We start from the raw sequence: 21,465 nt of genomic DNA, 5'->3' as shown, positions 1-21,465 counted from the left end.
ATAAAATATATCACCTTATTTTTACGGGAATTTAGTACCTAGATATTTTTACCTACCGTAAGGTTTGAAAAAAAGTGGCGATAGCCTAGTTGGGTATGGAACGGACTGCCGAGACGAATGTCCGCAGGTTCAAATCCCAAGGGCACACACCTCTGAGTTTTCTAAAAAATCATGTGTGTATTCTTTGTGAATTTATCGTTCGCTTTAACGGTGAAGGAAAACATCGTGAGGAAACCTGCACATCTGAGAAGTTCTCTATAGGAATTTCGAAGGTGTGTGAAGTCTACCAATCCGCACTAGGCCAGCGTGGTGGACTAAGGCCTAATCCCTCTCAGTAGTAGAGGAGGCCCGTGCTCAGCAGTGGGCGACTATATAATACAGGGCTGATATTATTATTATTATTGTTTGAAATATGAGAGAAAAACGGATCATATGCCGTAATGAGCGACAACGTAGATGAAACAATTAGCTAGTACACGTGTGCCCACGCGTTAGGAGCTTTCACGTTTTTTAGGTTTACTCTGTCATTTCATCAGGAATCACCATCAGTCGTAGGATCTTTACACCTGCATACGGGCCTCCCATGATTTCCAGATGGACCTATTAGAATCCGCCTGCATCCAGCAACATCCATCGACTTATTAGATCATTAATCATTATATTTTTTTGTATTTATTTTTATCAGCATCAAGCATGAACTGACGTAAAAAATAAATTCCTAAATAAACAAATATGTATTTTAAATACAGCAAACTTCAAACCTGAATAAAAATAAAACACACATCACTACACATTTATTATTCAAAGTATCACCAGTATAATTCAGTCCATTTATATACATACAATGATATCAAGTCAGAAAACAATTTCTACATAATCAAGAATCGCAATTACAATTAGTGGAGAAACTAGAACACATTATAATATTCGGTGGAACTTCAGTTATTATGTATATACAGACATAAGTAATAAATATATGAGATATAACATATATCTAGATATATGCTACAATTATTGAAATAACATATTTACCTTGACTGCCTCGGTGGCGTAGTTGTATTGCATGTCCGGTACAATAGCGCTCTGAGGTCCTGGGTTCGAATCCCGGGTCGGGCAAAGTGATATTTGGGTGTTTCTGCTCAGTATCAGCCCGGAGTCTGGAATTTGTGCCCGATATGGCGATAGGCTCGCCCCCTATCACATCATGGGACGGAACATACTTGGCGAAAAGTGGGTGCCCTAGTTGCGCCTCTGCATACCCCTTTGGGGATAAAATGCGTGATGTTATGTATGTACATATTTACCTTAGAATGAAATGCAATATAGTACACATTTTCGTGCATTATTTAAACTTGAATTTAAATATTGAGTTATTTATTCAGAAATCGACATAGGTTAAAATCTACATCGACTATCTTATTTATATATTTAAGCTATTATACTCTTCCACAATATAAAACGACTAATTTTAACACATATTATGTACGAATAAAATGTATTATAGCGTAGGTTTTACTGCTTGGGGTCGATCCAACATTTCCCCTGCAGATGAGAGAAATACATAGGCCCTAGATTTGAACTATACTAAAAAAGAATGCGACACGCGCCATCTCTTTTATGTGCCGCACGGATCATGTCTTCGCCACCTGCTCCCCCCCCCTCCTCCAACTACGCCACTGCGATAAAACGAGATCATACTATATGAATTCATATTATAACATCGTGATTAAGCTAGTGATCGTGCATTCCATAAGTTTCCGAAGGCTGTGTTATAGATTACAAATAAGTTTTGAATTTGTTATTTAACAACTACTGTATACCAAGTTTCAAACACCATTCAGCTACCGAGCTGTTGGGGTTAGACCTATTATACAACCATCCACAAAATCAGCTGAATAAAGAAACTTTACAATGCTTCAACAGATTAACTACAAATCAGCCACAAAAGTAGTTTAACTTTGAAACTTTAATACATTTCTACACATTACCCCTCTAAATATTATTTTTCTTAAAGTTGAAAATTTAATTTTTTTTTGTGAAAAGAAAGTAACGATTGTTGATACGGATACAAAAGTTTAAACTCGATTTGATATTTCTTCACCTTTTGTCGTTGACTACATTAGAAGCATCAATGATATTCAAAATGTTCTGGTCGATTCAAGGTTATGGTATCCCTAAGCTCTGGATAAATCTAATAATACAATTTTTTGCTAAAACATGCCACTTTTACATGTTGAAATACAATAACTTACCAATAACACTAATATTTTGCAGACTTAAATATAGGCAAATACATTTTTTTATTGAGACATTTAATAACCCTATTAAAAATATCTATTCCGGTGTAAACAAATTGATTTATTTTCACAATGTTACGTGGGCGAGACATGATTTTTTTCAAACGGAACCCAATACTACATATAAGTTCTAACATGGATGAATGCGGTCTACAAATCGTTATAATGATAATTATATTTTACATAATTACTATATTCAGGGAAGTCGACAGGAATAGGGCTACATGAACCCTTTGCTACAGAAATTTCATAAGTAATGCAGGTTGTAGACCAAAAACAACGCTAAGTGTGTTTAGCCTAACTCAATAGCTTAGTTAATATTTTTTCACGCTTGTGTACAGATCGCAAACTATGTTCTATGTGTAATTTTCTGTTATTAGTTAGCAACCGACATTAATATCAAGACAGACTTGCGATTAGTACTAAATTTAAATACACATAGATTCAAAACATTTTCAATGAATCTTACTCGCAGCTTGTAATCTAACTAAAGGCTTGCTTACATTATAATAAAATTACTCAATGTAATAATTTGATCATTCTCCATAATGACATTGAAAACAAAGCTACAAACAATAAACTTATCATCTGTATATTTTTGCATTTTTCTAACGAAATTATCCTTTATGACGTCACTGGGTCATCAAATTAATCCCTGCCACTAGGCGACATATTTCGCTCCCTCTTATTCTTGGTTTTTGGTGGGGCGCGGTGCCGTTCCCTCTTGCGACTCGAAGACGAGCAAGACGACGATGGGCTTGAATCGGGCGGCGAGCCGGCCTCGTCGGCCGTCAGGCCCATGGTCTGCGACTCCGGGGTCGAAGGTTCCAGAACGCTGTTGCGGAGGGCGCGACGTTGCTCCTCTGTGTGTTGTGGACAGCGTGTTGATCTGATAACGAATGGGATGATTACTCACACATACATACACACATACAGCATCACGCATTTATCCCCGAAGGAGTATGCAGAGACGTTGCGACGAAGGCACCCACTTTTTGTCAAGTGTGTTTCGTCCCATGATGTGATACGGGTCGAGCCTATCGCCATATCAGTCACAAATTCCAGACTCCAGGCTGATACTAAGCAGAAAAACCCGAATATCACTTTGCCCAAACCAGGATCGAACCCAGGACCTCAGAGCGCTGTCGTACCGCGCATGCAGTACAACTACGCCACCGAGGCAGGGCGAGGATAATTACTCGACTCACCTTATAATATTTATTAAACAGATATTAATATAAATATTGGTTTCACAATGAATTATACGTTAGTGCTTTTATGTCTGGTTAAAAGTGGCCCTCAAATGGCAAGTAACGATTCGCATTGGTTTTCACAATCCTGCGCCGGCCAAAAGATAATCATTCTTTAAAGGAATCCAATCCTAGGCAAATATTGTTGAAAAAAAAAACGCTGTGTGGGTTGCCCAAACTGGGAATCGAGCTTAGGACCTTCCCAAATTTCGAGCTCATACAGGCCAATCAATAATCATTACAAGACCAAGATTTAGGATAAAATGTTGGATGACAATGAAAAAACGTTGATGAAATTTTAATTTAAAACTATAAAAAAAAAAAAGAACATTAAATACAGCTACTATGAAATAAAATTATTTGAGGCATAATTATAACCTATCAACTGCTACTCAATGTTTCATGTAAAAAATAAATATATATGCAGTATGTTTTTTCAGTCGTCCAAATAAATAAATAATGAATTTTGAAAATAGCTCAACATCTACATACATTTAGTTTATATTATATGTTTGTATGAGACAATCACGCCTTATTGCCAAAACGGGATTTCCCCGTAATTAATTAAATAATATAATTAGAGTATTTACTCTAATTATTTATTTTGTTAACAGCAAGCAAGTAATTACGAACATACCTTGTGCACAATTTCTTTGTGTGTTCCGATACAACTCCGCAAATTTGAAGCAGCAAATTCTTTTTCTCATTAGCCGTCATAGTTTCATACGTGGCGCCGCCGTCATTAGAGTCTGAATTATGATGTCCGTTGTTGTTTCTATTATTACCACTGGAAGGACAGAGATTTTTTTTTACGGTTCCGTACCTAAGGGTTAGTACGGAACCCATGTGGTTAGATTTCGGTTTTAGTGTGACATTGTCACGGATTCTTACAAGCTAGGTTAGTAGGTGAGATGTTGATTATGTTGAAGGGTTGTACAAATACTAGTGTATGAACAATTTGCCTTCTGAAATTCAACTCAAATGGGTTACAATAGGCTTTGTTTAATAATTGGCAGTTAATCTGTGTTAGAAACTTTTGTACATTCAGTCATCACTAGTATACATAGAACCCATCAATATAATCATTTATAATATGTATATTAATATATGGGTGTACTCAGGAAAAGGGACTGGAGACTAGTTGTCCACCCTTGATCTTGTATGCTTACAAACCATAGAATTTTAATGTATTAAATAATGGGCCTAAATAAAGCATATTTTTTTGTATCCGAACTAGGCCAAAAGCTGTGTACGCCCATGTATTGAAGTTTATTGATTTCTACTAGTAATTTTTGTAAACAAATATGGCACTTACTTGTGCATTTTGTTTGATTTTCTGTTGTTGTTCTTAATGCGTCTCTTCCTGCGGTCTGCCTGCAGGGAGCCACCCGCCCAGTCCACGTCGTCTTCATCATCACTGAGGAGTCCGGCGTAGGAGGTTGGCTCGCGGCTGTTGGATGCTATGCGACGCGATGCTATACGCGAGCTGTTACGTCCCATGCCTAAAGGAAGTATGGTTTACGATATAGTTTAAGGCGGTGCCCGCAGGAAAACGGCGCGCTAAGCGTTTTTCAAAAGCTGTCTATTCAAAATTTATAATTCATATAGAAAAAAAATAAACAATCTTTTGTATGATTTTTTTTATAATATGGATATTGTTTCATTAATATTGCATATTCATTAAAACACTACTGAAATAGTTGATTCTGTGCTTCTCCTCCTAAAATATACATTTTATTAATTTACAACCATCAATATTAGTTAAACATTTTAAAAATTAACATTTCAGCAGTTAAAACTTTTCATAAAGCCCTAAAATTATTTTTTTAAGTAATTTATTTGTAAATCCTAACACATACCAGTAAACAAACATAAATGTATGGAATGAATGCCCAAAGTCATTTGCTTAGTGGAAGCCCTAAATAAAAACAATTTGAATATCATAAAAGTCGGTGACAGATGGCCATATATGGAAGATTGGCCACACATGTTACATATGTTCTTTACTATAGGAAGGTAAATCAGATGGCTATAATAGGCTGAGAGAGATTTAAGTCCTCAAAGGTAATGAGAATATACTATATGGATTATTCCTTTATTTTTTATTTAGAATTTTCTATGTCAACACTATAATACTCCTCTGTTTGTATAGAGGTTTAAAAATACAATTTACTGGATTAAAGACATTTTTATGTAATAAAGCAAAGTTTATAAAATGAAGAATGAAGAATGGCTTTGTTGAGTGTGGAAAGGACTGCCAAGACAATCGTCTCTAGATTCAAAACTCAAAGACACACATCTGACTTTTCTAAAATTATGTGTGTACTCTATTGTGAACTATTGCTTGCTTAAACAGTGAAGGAAAACATTATGAGGAAACCGGCATACCTGAGACATTATCTACAGGAATTTTGAAGGTGTGTGAAATCTACCAATACCACACTAGGACAGTGCGGTAGACTAAGGGCTTATCCCTTACAATAGTAGAAGGGCCCATGCCCAGCAGTGGGACAGTATATAATACTAATAAATAAATGATTGCATTTGATTAAATACCTTTTAATATTTAACTATATAAATATGAAATTTTATAAGTATTGATATTTGTTGGAATAAAAAAAACCATTCAACAGATTTCACATATAAGCTACTTTTCATTCTTAATCTAGATTCAAAAGAGCTACATTCGCGCGGTACCGCAAGCAAAACTAGTGATCTATTGCACTTACCCATACACTTCTCTAAATGGGGGGCGAACCTCGTCGCCGACACCGGTCTCTCGCAATTTGGACATGCACAGTTCGAGTCTGGTGTTTTTTTTATAATAGATGTGCCGAAGACATCACATTCAGGGTTATTCACTATATTATAGGGTTCTTCATCCTCTCTCTCGCCTTCTAAAAGTTCCGTCAAACCAGTTTTCATCCCGTGATGAAAATCAAAAATGAAACCCAAAGTAACATCGTCGCAAACGCATTCGTAAATAAAATTCGCTGCTTCCACTGCATTGTCTTCATTTTGCATTACCTCAAAAAATTTGTTATTCAAATCGTTCATACTAAGCTCACTGGTTATAGTATTCATTTTTACTGTTTTATGTCAATACTAATTAATTACAATCCCAATTTTAATCCGATTTCTTTCATATTTCTTCACGTCCCAATGACATTTTCGATCAATTCTACGACCACTAGGTACTTCGCATTTGACAAATCTTTGCATAATTCACTTGGAAATAGGGTTGCCAACAATTTGACAAATGTTAATTGATTACTGAAATAGGCTGCCAATACAAAAAAAGACTTATCGCCCTCAAGCTACGGAGTAAGTAAAAGAGTAAGTGTAAGTAAATTTTAAGAGTAAGTGAGTTTTAAAAATTCTAGTAGTTTGAAACAGTATTTATTTTGGGTTTTGCATAGAGGAGTTTGCGTTGGCAACGCTGGAATCAATTGGATCTATTTATGCCAAAATGTATTAACCCATAAATTATCCAACTTATACATATTTAATAGGCATTAAATCCAAATGTGCTAGTTTACTGTTCAGTAAAACACCCCAAAATCCATTTATATATTCGATACAAAAAAATATGTGTAAACCAATGGTAATTTTTTTTTATACATAAAATAATCAAGCTGTAAAATAAAACATCCACAAATTTGTTTAAAAGTAGTTGGTCAATTTTGGTATAACACGATCCAATTGACAGTTGACAGTTGACACTAAGTTGCCTGTTGACATGTATTATTATTTGTGTTTGGAGTTATGTTTTCATTCTTCTTTTATATCCGGTAGCTATCAATAATCTGTGTTGTTGTTAAGTAGAGCTAAATGCTAATCGTCTGGTTTCAACTTTGTATTATAATTATATGTTATACTCTCGCATCGAGTTATTGTGTAGTTAAGCTTTATTATTCTATCATCCATGGCTGCAAATAAATTGTCCGATACAAATGAAACTATAAGTATACAGTACAAGATAAATATGATTAATTATTACTCAAAAGAGTCATTCAGTGGACCATGGACGCGTAAATGGGTTCGAGACATAAAATATATGTTAACGTCTGTTCCAAAATTGTCCTTGTCTAAAGTAGGCTTGTATCATAAATTTGTAAAAGACAAATTCGAAATCAGAGGAGTTTATGAAGGAAGTCATCTATATAGAGTGCTGAAAACCTCTGAGGAGGAGATAAGTTTGCCTGTTCTGCCTTTTGAGGATGCATTTGATACAATATGGCAAGCACATTTAGCATGTGACCATGGTAATGTTACTGAAATTATGAAGCTACTTAAAAAAAGCTACTTCATAGACATAGCATGTGTCCGAGAAGTTGTAAATGTATGTCCTGTTTGTACAAAGAAGAACACATCCGATGATGCTTTAAAAACTGTCTTCAATGAAAGGGCGCAGATTGTATTTCTTGACATGACCTCCACTCCGGATGGATTTTATAAATACATACTTATTTATATTGATGAAGCCACCGGACTGACACAATTGAGAGCTGTTACAAACCTGGCGAGCACAGAAATAGCAATGAAATTACTAAATATATTTACTGACATAGGCCCTCCTAAAATTCTTAATATCGCTGATTCTGTAGTTGATTATATAAGGGTCATGGATATTATAAATATAATTCTTCATCCCTGTGATGTCACCTTAGAAGCTAAGGTACAATATAATCGCAGAGCTGATGAAATTAACAAGTTGGTTACAGAGTGGATGGTAAATGAAGGCAGTGCACATTGGGAAATTGGATGTTATGTGGTGCAATGGAAAATTAATAACACAATTGGCAAGGAGAAAACGCCACACCAATTAGTTTTTGAAAATTATAATTTTATAGAATCTGAGATGGTTAATACTGAAATTGGACCTGAAAATAGTGGCCCTTCCGGAGCCACAGATCTGCTTACATTAAATACATTACAATCTGAAACAGTTCATTCTGAAATTGTACCTGAAGAAAGTGGCCCTTCCCAAGCCACAGGTCTATCTACATTGAATTCATTAAAATCTGAAACAGGTCATTCTGAAATTGTACCTAAAGTAATTGGTCCTTCCAGAGCCACAGATCTACCTTCATTGGATTCATTAGTTAGAATAGATTTATATATAGAACCAGACACACCTACATCAATTCCAGATCAAACTTATGAAAATATTTTTGATAGTGAATTTATAAAAGAAGAACCGAATAAAGAATTTGAGCATATACTTATTGATCCAATAGATGATCAGGAATTGAATACACCTGAAGATATAAAAAGAAAAACTTATGTTAATAAAAGAAAAAGAACTGTGAAAAGTAAACCAAGTGTTATGATGGAGAATGTCAACACTGAATCAGAATTATCCCAAATTATTATCAAAAAAGAGCCTCAAGAAAATTGCTCCTCACTCATGGAAGTTGATGGTGCTCTCTCAAATGTTGATCGAGATATAAAAAGTGAAGCAGAAATAGTAAAAATACCAAGATAAATGAATTTTCCTCTAGTGGAAATATTTGTAGTGAATGCCATTTAGAGATAATAGCTGAGTCATATGTTTGTGTCAAATGTATGAAGAACATACATTATAAATGTAGAGGGAAAGTTATTGGGAATGCTGCAGATGATCCCTTAGTCTGCCGGACATGTGAAAAAAAAAGCGAAACCTTATAAAATTGATTATAGTGTTCGTAAATTAAATTTTCATTTATAAAAAAACGGTTGTACATTTATCAAACAATACACTTAGTTACATAATAAAGTTTGTTATTAAGTTTATATTCTTTAAGTCACCAAAAATCTTTAATTTATTCTTATGTTACAATCTATCGTGTATTCAACAGCATAGTTCCAGAAATTTACATATAAACCTTCTATTTTTTATATAAAAAAATGAAGGTTTTATCAATTTTGCCTTCAAACAAATAACTTTTACTCAAAAAACTCCAAAATATTTAAAATGAAATGTATTAAAAAAATTTTTTTTCTTTTTAGTGGTTTCTTCGTCTTGGAAGTTATTATTTATTTTATTTTAAAATATTTATAATACTAATGTCTTCACTGTGTGGCCTCAATCATCTTTCATCTAACACCATATCATTGAGATCATTCTCATGAGCCCAAACACGATGTACATGCTGTAAGTGTCTGAGGAGTTGGGTATCTCGCAGACTACTTAATTCTGCAGCATCAGCTCAAGATTACCGTGTTTTGAAAATACTATAGAAGGAGCACACTACATTTCAAATGAGACCAGTGAAAGTAGGAAACGTGTTGATGGTTTTTAAAATTCTGAACCGACCCACATAAAATATAGCGACAAACCATCTAGATTAAATCAGCTTTCATGCAAAAAGAAATCGTATCATAATCAGTCTATTCGTTGGGAAGTTATGATATCACGGACAGATTTACAAAAAACACAACCTACATTTATAACACCACTCTCAATGCTAAAGGTTAATAAATCCGTTATTTTCTAAAGCAGACGCGGATAGGTAACAAGACTCGTTTCCAATTCATAATGCCCTCTATAATACCTGTGAGTGATTTGAACGTATGTATAACAGAGTACTTGTTTTCCACACCAAATGCACGCCCATGCATGGGGGCACATTTGCCGCGACCCTAGGCGCACAGCTCGTGCGTATGGCTCTTGGTTGCTAAGTTCACATTGAGGTCTGTCTAAGGGTTCGTGAACATTTCCCTTCCCTTCCTTCCAACCATCCTAAAAACTCCTCTACCTTCCCCTTCTCTCCTTCCCTCTATCCCCTCCCATCTTCCTCCCGGGCCCTAAGACCGTCTAGCTGGAGGCTACCGAACCTCCAGTGATAGCGGTAAAGCCCACCAACTCATCATGGGGCTGCCGTGGTTGTTAAGCCGGGGGATCGCCTGTACACCATTAGCGATGTACCCCCGGTGATAACCAAGGCAGTTCCCCCCAAAAAAAACCCCTTTGAAATTAAGTGACCATGTTAAGGGCAATCCACTAACGGGTTACGAACCTTGGCTCACCGACCACTGAGGGAGAATGAGACATCTACTATTATGGGATGAGCGTAAAAACAACTATCCGTTAACGTTATTCGTCAGCACGAGGGCTGGGACTGTTAGAAGGGTCGGGGAACAAAGGAGAAAGCGGTGAGGACGGAACTGCGGTCTTGTTGAGTGACGGGTTTCGAACAGAGAATATATTATTATAGTAACTTCAGACAACAGGCATTGTTGATAATTGCTGTTCTTAAAATTGTACTTATAACTAAATATTATAGCCTGATCGAGAAAATAAAAAAAACTGCCTTCTTAATTTAAAACATAGCGAGGTTTTTCGTTTTTTGACCAGGCTATAAATGAAGGTAGTTATTTTAGACGTAGCAATCAAAGATTAATCGGATTTACTTTTCAAATTAAAATATCGATTATAGATTATAATTCATATCGAGTAATGAATGGATTAACTGTACTCGATTCTTACGAAGCAACTTTTGTTGTATATTGTTGGAGATAAATGAAGATAAGTTGTAAACATAACATTACGACTATGATAAAACAGCGATAATATTTACGTAATTTATGTAACATTATTTGTTCGAGATTCACGGGTGTCGGTTGTCTTGGTCCAGATAAAACATGGTAAGTTGTAAAGTAGTTTTCTAGCTATTTAAAGAATGTACAATACTCTTAACAATTTTTAAACGACTACCGGTGATTGTTAGAAGTCTGATCAGGAAAATTTCTTTGTCATGAAGTGGTAAAACATGGGAATTGTTTTTAGTACGTACTGACAACAATAACTAAAAAGAAAAATCCAAACTGGCACCCCAAGAGTTGTACTTTTCCTGGTCATGGTATACCGTTATTAGTTTCAAGAAGTGAAATAAAATGTTAATTTTGTTGCAATATGTTACAACTAATAACACGCCAGGAAAACACCTAACAGTAATTCTACCTTCATAGAAACTTATTTTGATACTTTTAAATACGTTATTAAATTTAAAATAGATTTTTAAAATCCAGAAACTATAAATTAATTAATTGAAAAAATTGTATAATTTCCGAAATCCGAGACTATATCATTGCTTTTTCCATCAGGTTATACTCACAGCTCGTGGCTTGATGCCCCCAGTTTTCACCCCCCTTAATGATGACTATTCAATCAACTATTCAGCCATTGCTGGTTACGCCAAATATTTAGCGGATAATGGAATAAAATCCGTTCTCGGTGAGTCGTAAAAATATTCAAATAATCCAGTACCTAAACATAAAAAAATTTAAGGATATCTTAAACTATTTTAGAACTATAGAAAGTTCAAAGATTTATTTATCTAAACGACAGATGAATAGCTTTTAATACTGATTTATAATTATAATTTACTATAGAGTTGTGTGTAAGTGCCTATACTAGTTAGGTTCTGGTAGTAGGTAGATACTCCACTTGTATTCTGTTTGCTGCAGTTCTCATTTTAATTTACAAAAACAAAAAAAAGGTACCAAGATAGCATCCCCCACGAATGTACTAGGCATCAGTGGCGAAAGCTGAAATTTACCCAAAGGGACCCTGACACAACATATAGGTACTGATATGCATAAATACTGCAAATCCTTCTAATGATAATAAGATTCTACATCAATCATCATCATCATCATCCGGCAGGAATCGGGTTCTATGGACCCTTCGCCTCTACTAGGCATCATAAAAAAAAATATTTTGTTTACTCTAGTGGGTGGTACAACTGGTGAGAACATGTCCCTCGCTGTCTCTGACAGGAAGAAGCTCGTCGACGAGTGGGTGAAGGTGGCGAAGTCGACTGGCCTGCATGTTCAGGTGCAAGTCGGCGGTGCACCGCTAGCTGACGTTTTAGACCTGGTGAGTAGCAACCGCTTATTGCACGTAGGCTTCCCCATGAGGCTAACCACTACGGTTTTGTAGGTGGCTGAGGTCTTGGAGGTGCGTCACAGGTTTTGCTAGAATGGCACTATCGTCAACAAAAATACAGCACTGAGGAAAGAATGGACGGCAATTTTTTTACTAGTGTCGGCTCTGCGGGTTAGGACTTACCTACCTACTTAGATTCATTGAGATAAAGAAAAAGTATGTACTTTAATAATGTATGGTTGACCTACGAATAAAATAACGGAACCTCGCCCCCTCCGTGGCCCTACTTGCTAAACACAAATGATATTATTGTAATAATTTAGCGAAAATATACACAAACTCTGTTAATCATTTGGAAAAAAATGTGCGAGCGTAAGAATCGTATACAAGATTTTACGTAACTGTAATGTACCTATCTATATTGAGCATAATAATAATATCAGCCCTGTATTATATACTTGCCCACTGTTGAGCACGGGCCTCCTCTACTTCTGAGAGGGATTAGGCCTTAGTCCACCACGCTGGCCTAGTGCGGATTGGTAGACTTCACACACCTTCGAAATTCCTATAGAGAACTTCTCAGATGTGCAGGTTTCCTCACGATGTTTTCCTTCACCGTTAAAGCGAACGATAAATTCCAAAGAATACACACATGATTTTTTAGAAAAGTCAGAGGAGTGTGCCCTTGGGATTTGAACCTGCGGACATTCATCTCAGAAGTCCATTCCACACCCAACTAGGCTATCGCCGCTTCATATATTGAGCATAAATATCTAATAATCCGTAATATTCATTTTAACATTCTAAAGTGGAAATTTTACTTGTCGATATGCTTGTCAAATTAAGTGCATTTTCATTATTAGGTTTATACCAACTATTTTCAACCTTATGTCCAATATTTAAGTGTTATTTTCAAATATAAGTTACTGTTAATCGTTAAAAAAATGATAGCTCGATTCATCGTTGACATTATCACTTGTTGTGAAATATATTCTTTGATATCTTAGAGTAAGAGGTATTTACTTTAACTTTGATATGGATATATTGTTTTTAATGAATTGATAATGTCACCTCTGCGTCTGTTGTTTTAATTTGGAAACTCTACGTACCTATATTTATTAATTTACTTATCATAGGAATGTTTAATATTATAATATATTCATACACCGATTTTATCAAATAAGTGGACCGAAAAAAATATTGAAGAGTTACAATTATTGATTTGTATTTGTGTACCTAATAGCTATAAATATTTTTACAAGCCAATCTTTTTTAATTTATTGATCCACTACGAATATTTGACCTCCAAATTCCACGTGACCACCCATTTGACGGCGGTAATATTATTTCAGGCGAGCTACTGTCAGAGAGCGGGTGCTGACTCGCTACTCACTCTACCAGAGTTGTACTTCAAGCCAGCTAATGTAAGCGAGCTGGTATATTACATCGGGCTGGTCGCCAGCGCCGCGCCCAAACTACCAGTGTTGTACTACCACATCCCCAGCATGAGTAGGGTTGAAAGTAAGTAAATCCATATTAGTTCCCATGTAAGTGTATCGCGTTACAGGATTAGTCTGGGTACATGAGATTTTGAACAGGCCAGCATTCATTCAGTCTATACTCTGGATGCCATTCTACTTAGACACCATCAGGTGCAGTGGAGTAACTGTCGTACCAGTCTTAAATATTTAGGATTACCCAGGACTGTGCTAATACTGTTTAATAAAAATGGAAATAGATATATTTAATTAGGAACCACTGGAACATTTGCTGGTGATAGGATATATTGAATAGCGACCATTTTACCCAAAGTGTTAAAACCCGCCATAGTGGCCCACGTAAGTGTGTCGTGTTCGCGTTTAAGAGGTGGTAAACGATCATATACATCACCTGGTAATTGTACGTTGCAGTCAATATGCCGGCATTTGTCACGGAGGCCACCGCATGCATCCCGAACTTCAAAGGTCTGAAGTTTACATCAAATGACCTCAGCGAGGGCGCTCAAGTACTACGGGCACTGAAGAAGGACCAAGAGATGTTCCTTGGAGCTGATACAGTAAGTAATAAAAGATAAATACGCCTCATAGTTGCAGTCCTGATCGCTAACTGACAAATTAAGTCGTAAGGTTATATGCTTGTCATTGTTCTGAGGGTTATATACTCTGTATAATGCGCAATGTGGAGTAGCAATTGTTTATGGCTAAGCTCGTATGGCCGGCGCGTGTAATATTAAAAATGTGCAGGATGGACAAGCTTTGAACAGAACTAGTAACAGTTGCATACACCTAATTAGCTCACCCAGAAGACGGATGTGTTAGTATAAGTTGTCCCTTATCAGGCTAAAAAACTTATAGTCAGGTAATAAAAAAAAGTGTCGCGCTATTATAAAAAGCATATAACAGGCTATATTTCTCCCCAAGCCCACCACCGCTACCATCACGGCTTTAATTTAAACCTTCGTCATAAAAAAATCAAAATAATTAAGCCTTTGTGTCACTCTTTTTTAGCTCCTAGCTCCTGCCGCTCTCCTAGGAATTAAGTCCAGTATCGGTACCACGTTCAACCTGTTCCCACGGCTGGCTCAGGATATACTGGACGCTGTGGAGAATAATGACGTTGCTAAAGCCAGGGCACTGCAGGAGAAACTCAGCTTGGCCATCGAAGCACACACTGTTGAAGGTATAAAAAAAATATATATTTAAAATGATGTTCTCGATCCTGCTCGAGTTGGTGCTCAAAAAGGGGGAACCAGCCCATGCTCACTGTAGAAAATGACGAGACGAATTTATATGATAAGGAAATTTTATATATTTAGCTTGTTTGGTGGGTTTTGCGTCAAAAAGTTTGAAACCAGTGGATTACAGAGGCTTACTTGCAACACTCGTGGTAGGTCTCTCATATGTGAGAGTCCGCCTGGGTAGGTATCGCCGCAATGTCTATTTCGGCCGGCAAGCAGCAGTGTGTAGTCACTGTTATGTTTCGGTTTGAAGGACATTGTAGCCAGTGTAACTACTGGATGGCGAGCGCAGTGGAATATCAAACAATACATATAATATATAATTCAAGGTGTTGGATGGTATTTCTATTGTTTATGGGCTGTCGTAAAGCGGCGATAGCCTAGTTGGGTGTGGAACGGTCTGCCAAGACGAATGTCCGCAGGTTCAAATCCCAAGGGCACACACCTCTGACTTTTCTAAAAAATCGTGTGTGTATTCTTTGTGAATTTATCGTTCGCTTTAACGGTGAAGGAAAACATCGTGATCAACATCGCACATCCGAGAAGTTCTCTATAGGAATTTCTATGGTGTGTGAAGTCTACCAATCCGCACTAGGCCAGCGTGGTGGACTAAGGCCTAATCCCTCTCAGTAGTAGAGGAGGCCCGTGCTCAGCAGTGGGCAAGTATATAATACAGGGCTGATATTATTATTATTATTATTATATGGGCTGTCGTATACCATCAGGCGAACGGCAAGCCCGTCTCGTCGTTTAAAGCAATAAAAAAAAAGAACTGTATCCTTCGCTGGAGTCCCTTGGAGTTCATTGAAGAAAATATAAATAATTATTTCATTTTTCCAGGACCCTGGGTGCCTATAATGAAGGCGGGTATGGAAATCGTGTCCGGTATTAAAGTAGGCCCTCCGTCTCAACCACAGAGGGAAATCTCAGCTGAGGCGAAACAGAGGATTCACGCGAAACTCAGGGGCTTAGGGCTGGCTAAATAAATCGATATTTATCATGTCTGTTAATAAATGTTTGAACAAAATTAATTAATATTTGTATTATTCAGGATCAAAGGCAAAACTATTAGCTGTATATTGTGTAATGACGCCATGTTTGTTTTCAATATCGCACCTTTAGAATTATTTTCGGTAATTACACGAAAGTCAATGTTGCATTCGATAGTTTGTCACTTTTCAAATGATGTGGATTATAATTCTAAGGGTTCGGTTTGTTCGTAGAAACAAAAATAGAAAATATTTATTTCGCATGACGGATATTAATGTAATTCTTTGAAAGTCTATATTCTTGGTAAATGTAATTGTAATCAACACACTAATGAAAGAGGCGCTAAAACAGTTCGCCATCTCAATTCCAATATTTTCAACAATTTAAAGCCAAAATTCTGCACAAATTTTTAGAAAAAATTGTCGCTTCGCTAATAATGTATTATCGAGTTATAAATTACGTCCATAAACGTATATATAAGTAAAGCAAGACAAATTTTTATATCTTTATATTTAAAGTTTTAACTTTTATATCAATTTAATTTGAGCTGCAAGTAAAGATGTGCGCAGGCGCGATTTTTGTTCATCACTGAGTGGGGTTAGCGGCGGTCTCACGGGCCCGACTGGAATTCCTGTTATCATCTCCATTGCTGCTTTCATGGCCGGTAAGAAGTCACCTGAAATGATCATTTGGAATATTATAAAAGGCTGTTTGATATAACGAGGGATGTTTTTGCCACAAAGGCTAGATAACTTGTAAGGATGTATTAAATTCGGTGCAAAATCTAGAATCAAGATTGCTAGTGATTCTGCGCAGGCGCAGGCAAGCCGCGGCGTGCGGGTGCCAACTGCTCGCCCGGCACCCGCGCGCCACATGACGCTCGGCTCTACGTGGTCACAATCGGGTGCTGTTTTGTTTTTACTTCTTAATATTATAACGGCATTAAAACCTATATGCAGTCCACAATAAATAAATATTTTTTTGCAAGTCCAAAAAATGGCTTGAACAGTGATCCTTCGAGTCTAATAAAGAAAAGGTCAGTTTCATAGGTCTAGACTCTAGGTTATAGCTACATAAATTCAACTCTGTTAACTTATTTCATACATAAAATTGTACTCACGGGTTGAAAGAAAAATGTACTCACCACCAGCAATGATAGCATCAACATAACGGTTTAGCTTGTATTGTAGTTCAGGGGCATTGCGATCTCCTGATTTGGCAGCCCGTATCACTTCCTGGACTAGTTTGGGGAACATGTTGGTGACGGTTGCTACGCTGGATTCATGTCCCATGTACACTGCCGGAGCTAAATGCTGAAAATAATTGGGTAATTATAGGCGCCATTTTTAGATCACGGGGAAGCGATTACACTACACCTGATGTTATACGCAATGCCGTCCAGATAGAGTATCGTATGGCAACAGACGGTTATCTTATACCATTCGACACGTCCATGCCTACTTAGCTTCTTCACGCTATGGCGAAAGGACCCAGGATTACAGGAAGGAGACAACATAAATTGCAATCTTATACCATTTGACAAGTTCATGCCTACTTAGCTTCTTCAAGCTACGGCAAAAGGACCCAGGATGTTGGAAGGAGAGAACATCAATAGCATTGACTGCATGAAAGAAGGTAAGAAGGATGCAGTCACAGCTCAAAGTACTTATATTCTAGAGTTAATGACATACTTACATGATTAGCTATAATTATCTTTTGACCAGGCAGCACCAAATCGGCCAATTCCATCGCCACCTCCAGATCAGCCTTCATCGCTTTGAAATTAGGTATTCGCTTTGTAGCCAGCGTAAATAATTGTTTTACATTCACTGAAAATCAAGTAACGTTAACGTTGCGCAGACGCTTTTGACTTGTTGCCGAAAAACACTACACCACTATTTAATAGTTGCCATATGCGGTAAGGATTAAACATGGCAAATTATGAAAACCGCTGAAGCAGCTGTTAGTTTCATAGTATTGTAGTTCAGTGGCTGTCTTAGAGAGGGGAGTTGAAGGGGACAGCCACATTATTAAAGGGAGGCTCGGGATGATGTCCAACTGTAGACTTTTATACTGAAGGTCATCACTTTGTTAACCAACAAAGAATGTTATCCAAGTCCAAATTGGGGGATTCTTTAGCTCCCATCCTGGTAAAAACTACTGGTAGTGTTGTACTGTTTTTTGAAAAGTCACCACTATCTGCGTTACATTTTTATAAAGTCAACTTATTATCGAATTTGGCTCAATTTAGAAAAAAAAATATTAGCAGAAATTACCATGTACTCCGCTCATCATAGGAAAGTGATAGTAAATCAGGGGCAAAGATGGCGCCGCTTTCGACACGATCTCCAAATAAGATACCAATTGTTCTGCCGTTCTTGGTTTGTGGTAGAGTTCAGGTAGCGTCATTATGGCATCTGCTCTATGTTGTTCAGCAAACTTTGCCTGCAATTTTTATCAGTCGATTACGAGTTCAAAGGTTACGAGCGCCTAGAGCGATCACTAAAAGTCCTGTATGTTTGTATACGCCGGCCTTTGCCAGGACAACAAACGTAGAGTTACAAAAAAATAAGATTACGAGTCACTTTTTTTGCGCGTTAATTAATCACTTTTGGTTGAGTCACGATAAAGTTATGTTTAAGTTACATCGCCATTCGCTAGTCACCTTTAGGAGAGAGAAACATTTATGATCAGGCGTAATTACATTCTGTGTTAGTATAAAAATGCAATTCGAAATTAAATATTTTTTTTGTGCGTTGGATTGGTCTTTATTTGCTGCCAACAAACACATAAATGAAATTAGTCATACACTGATTTGGAAATTATTATGGGCGTTTGCTTTTTAATTTTCAATTTAACTTGAAGAGTAATACTTACCTATAGATATAGTTCCATAGTTTACAAATTGGCGAGGATTTTTTATTTACTTTGTCACGCTGTATTTAACACCTACTTAATAATAAAATTATAGATGTTAAAACATGCTTGCGTAATATCTCTTCTGTATTATACTTACCATTTCAATAACGTCTGGTAAAGGAACTCCTCCGACTTGCGCTATGACCTTCATGTTCAATTGCTTCGCTTCCTTCAACCAAGTTAACAATACTTTCTTTCTCTCTTCCATACTCAAAAGGGTCGCTTCGCCTGTTGTGCCACCGACTGTAGACATATTCAATAGCTATTAATAACTTAAAATAACCAACATTATGTTTTAATTTCAAATTCCGCCTAGTATTTCATGGGACTTAATATAGCGGGTAGAGTGCTAGAGTGCTCTGAACTACGGAAAAGGGAAAAAAAATGATGTATGAATATATATTTATACATATATAGCTTTCCTTGCAGCTGTACTTTAATTGAATAAATTCTAACCTTTGGGTATTTTTATAGAATAAACATCATCTACAAAATAAAATAAACGTAATAATAATAGGTTTTAGGATCTGTTAACTATTTCAACAAAACACGCCTTACATAGAACCTTATTTTACAAATGGTAATATTTAATAGTGTAGTTATTTCAAAATTCTTTACAGAATAATTACCCTGTATAACAAAAACCATAGCAATCCGTCCTCCATTTTAGCTCTTTTATAATAGATGAAATAATAATCTAAATCGTATAATATAATGACTAAAGCGATTTCAAGAGTTTATAAATTATAATATGATATTTTATGACTCACTATCACAAGGTCCTATATTACTTTTTTCTGAAGTGGAAAAAATGAGATTAAATAATTAAAAAAAAAAAAAATAAAAACTATAATTCATTGATTTATCTTCCGAGATTATTCGATTTTTTGCTACATAAAACATGGAATCAAAAGATATAGGTATAAGTATACATATTATACAGTAAAACATTTTACTAAGTTTCACTAACTTCTACTGCTAAGAATATTTTTTTCCGATAAAATGTAATAATTCTGATATAAGAATGAGAAAAATTTTACGGACAATTGACACTTGACCAAAAAAATTACTATTCCAAAGAAAGTTACTAAAACACTTTTCCCTGTATCTCCTATTTCCGCGTATTGTTAGAGTTTAAAAGAACACTATACAGTGAGCCAGCGAATTATCTAATTTGTGGTTAATGTCAAAATTTTTACGCTACAAAAAGCTAACTTACCCAATATTCCGTCAACCCCGTTGGCTTTTAAATACTTGACGTACTTCGGTATAACATCATAGTTGACATTCCCGCTTTGGTCAAACGGGGTAAAGACGGGAGCTGAAGCGCCTTCCATAACCAAAACCTAAAAACAGACAGAAAATAATCATAATCTGTAGGGTTGTTTTATTCACACGAGGTCTTCATAAACGCTGTTATAAGACCTGTTCTAACCACGCGAGGTGCGGTCTTCTTGAATATATTATGAGTAGATAACCAATAAAGTATTATTACTCCCTAAATTCAATGATTTGATGATTAGTTGGTTGTGGAAAGGACTGCCGTGACGAATGTCCACAGGTTCAAAATCCACGTGCCACACTTTGACTTTTCTAAAATTATGTGTGTATTCTTTGTGAATTATCGCTTGCTTTAACGGTGAAGGAAAACATTGTGTGGAAACCTGCATATCTAACAAGTTCTTTAAAGAACTTTGAGGGAGTGTGAATACTTCCAATCTGCATTAGGCCAGCGTGGTGAACTAAGGCCTAATCCCTCTCAGAACTACAGTGGTCCTGTGCCCAGCAGTGGGACAGTATATAAAACAGGGCTGATATTATTATTATAAAGACAAAACAATTTATATTTTTTTTTAGTAGGTGTGATTCCGTGGATATTATATGTTAATTAGTTTTCAGAACAGGATTCCGATTCTTAATACTAGATTTAGAAATTAAAATATTAATTAATATCAATGTATCTTGCATTGAAATTCATTAGGTCTAATAATTATAGAAATAATTATAACAAAACTAATGTTTAATACATACCATTATTTGCACTATTATATTGATGGAAACAAATTGATAATTAATTAATAACGACCGTGTTCTTCCAAGTCTAGGTTTGAACTAGAAAGCCAAGAGAAACGCGCAAGATATCTTGTAACATTAGTAAGGTAATATCAAGGTGTTATATACCCTATTCTAATTATATATAAGGGACGGATTTAGTGTCGTATGAGGGAGGTAGGGCTCCTATTATCGATATTTTTTCTAAGTGTGGTCGAGGGGGTCTAGTAAGGGGGTAAGGAGGTTCTATAATTTAAGAAGGGAGATATTAAATTAATCTACTTAGAGCTCAGTAATAAATATCGCCTATGTTTTAATAAGCATACCACAACATCAATAATATGCTAC

General features: G+C 36.1%; 4 protein-coding genes across 5 annotated transcripts; 2 read left to right on the top strand and 2 right to left on the bottom strand.

Annotated features, from left to right (window-relative positions):
- Window positions 1-779: 779 nt before the first annotated feature.
- LOC115446823 (SAGA-associated factor 11 homolog) lies at window positions 780-6,775 on the bottom strand. 2 transcript variants are annotated; one of them, XR_005112295.1, is made up of 5 exons: window positions 6,277-6,775; window positions 4,863-5,049; window positions 4,185-4,370; window positions 1,305-3,186; window positions 780-1,032 (listed from the first exon to the last, which is right to left on the bottom strand). XR_005112295.1 is itself a non-coding variant. In XM_030173623.2 (4 exons), the coding sequence occupies exons 1-4, from the start codon at window positions 6,629-6,631 to the stop codon at window positions 2,946-2,948; spliced, it is 933 nt and encodes a 310-aa protein (XP_030029483.2). In that variant the 5' UTR covers window positions 6,632-6,774; the 3' UTR covers window positions 1,793-2,945. The 2 variants fall into 2 exon arrangements, 1 of the variants encoding a protein (XP_030029483.2); XM_030173623.2 differs by lacking the exon at window positions 780-1,032 and having other exon boundaries at window positions 1,793-3,186; window positions 4,185-4,334; window positions 6,277-6,774.
- A 478-nt stretch (window positions 6,776-7,253) lies between these two features.
- Window positions 7,254-9,322, top strand: LOC115446798. Its single transcript, XM_030173597.2, has one exon. The coding sequence runs from the start codon at window positions 7,473-7,475 to the stop codon at window positions 9,033-9,035; it is 1,563 nt and encodes a 520-aa protein (XP_030029457.2). The 5' UTR covers window positions 7,254-7,472; the 3' UTR covers window positions 9,036-9,322.
- A 1,661-nt stretch (window positions 9,323-10,983) lies between these two features.
- Window positions 10,984-16,187, top strand: LOC115446822 (N-acetylneuraminate lyase). Its single transcript, XM_030173622.2, has 7 exons — window positions 10,984-11,176; window positions 11,636-11,765; window positions 12,265-12,410; window positions 13,772-13,940; window positions 14,330-14,475; window positions 14,927-15,098; window positions 15,997-16,187. Exons 1-7 carry the CDS (start codon window positions 11,174-11,176, stop codon window positions 16,140-16,142), a joined length of 912 nt encoding a protein of 303 aa, XP_030029482.2. The 5' UTR covers window positions 10,984-11,173; the 3' UTR covers window positions 16,143-16,187.
- A 452-nt stretch (window positions 16,188-16,639) lies between these two features.
- On the bottom strand, window positions 16,640-21,232 carry LOC115446799 (N-acetylneuraminate lyase-like). The gene is made up of 7 exons (XM_037438181.1): window positions 21,097-21,232; window positions 20,285-20,411; window positions 19,163-19,308; window positions 18,423-18,591; window positions 17,842-17,975; window positions 17,291-17,459; window positions 16,640-16,822 (listed from the first exon to the last, which is right to left on the bottom strand). Exons 1-7 carry the CDS (start codon window positions 21,097-21,099, stop codon window positions 16,674-16,676), a joined length of 897 nt encoding a protein of 298 aa, XP_037294078.1. The 5' UTR covers window positions 21,100-21,232; the 3' UTR covers window positions 16,640-16,673.
- Between the last annotated feature and the right edge of the window lie 233 nt (window positions 21,233-21,465).

This window comes from Manduca sexta, chromosome 13 (genome assembly GCF_014839805.1).
Source record: "Manduca sexta isolate Smith_Timp_Sample1 chromosome 13, JHU_Msex_v1.0, whole genome shotgun sequence".
Classification (NCBI taxonomy): Eukaryota; Metazoa; Arthropoda; class Insecta; order Lepidoptera; family Sphingidae; genus Manduca; species Manduca sexta.
This window is presented reverse-complemented; position numbering and strand designations above follow the sequence as displayed.

What these genes read in the sequence shown, in the direction of transcription:
- LOC115446799 (XM_037438181.1), bottom strand. An exon ending in AGATAATTATAGCTAATCAT is followed by an intron (nt 17,460 to 17,841) that starts GTAAGTATGTCA and finishes AATTATTTTCAG; the next exon opens with CATTTAGCTCCGGCAGTGTA. An exon ending in TGATGCTATCATTGCTGGTG is followed by an intron (nt 16,823 to 17,290) that starts GTGAGTACATTT and finishes TGATCATTTCAG; the next exon opens with GTGACTTCTTACCGGCCATG.
- LOC115446798 (XM_030173597.2), top strand. Translation starts at nt 7,473, where the DNA reads ATGGCTGCAAATAAATTGTCCGATACAAATGAAACTATAAGTATACAG.
- LOC115446822 (XM_030173622.2), top strand. An exon ending in TGTTCCTTGGAGCTGATACA is followed by an intron (nt 14,476 to 14,926) that starts GTAAGTAATAAA and finishes ACTCTTTTTTAG; the next exon opens with CTCCTAGCTCCTGCCGCTCT. An exon ending in CGAAGCACACACTGTTGAAG is followed by an intron (nt 15,099 to 15,996) that starts GTATAAAAAAAA and finishes TCATTTTTCCAG; the next exon opens with GACCCTGGGTGCCTATAATG.
- LOC115446823 (XM_030173623.2), bottom strand. Translation starts at nt 6,631, where the DNA reads ATGAATACTATAACCAGTGAGCTTAGTATGAACGATTTGAATAACAAA. An exon ending in CCATTTAGAGAAGTGTATGG is followed by an intron (nt 5,050 to 6,276) that starts GTAAGTGCAATA and finishes TACTTCCTTTAG; the next exon opens with GCATGGGACGTAACAGCTCG. An exon ending in ACAAAGAAATTGTGCACAAG is followed by an intron (nt 3,187 to 4,184) that starts GTATGTTCGTAA and finishes ATTCGTTATCAG; the next exon opens with ATCAACACGCTGTCCACAAC.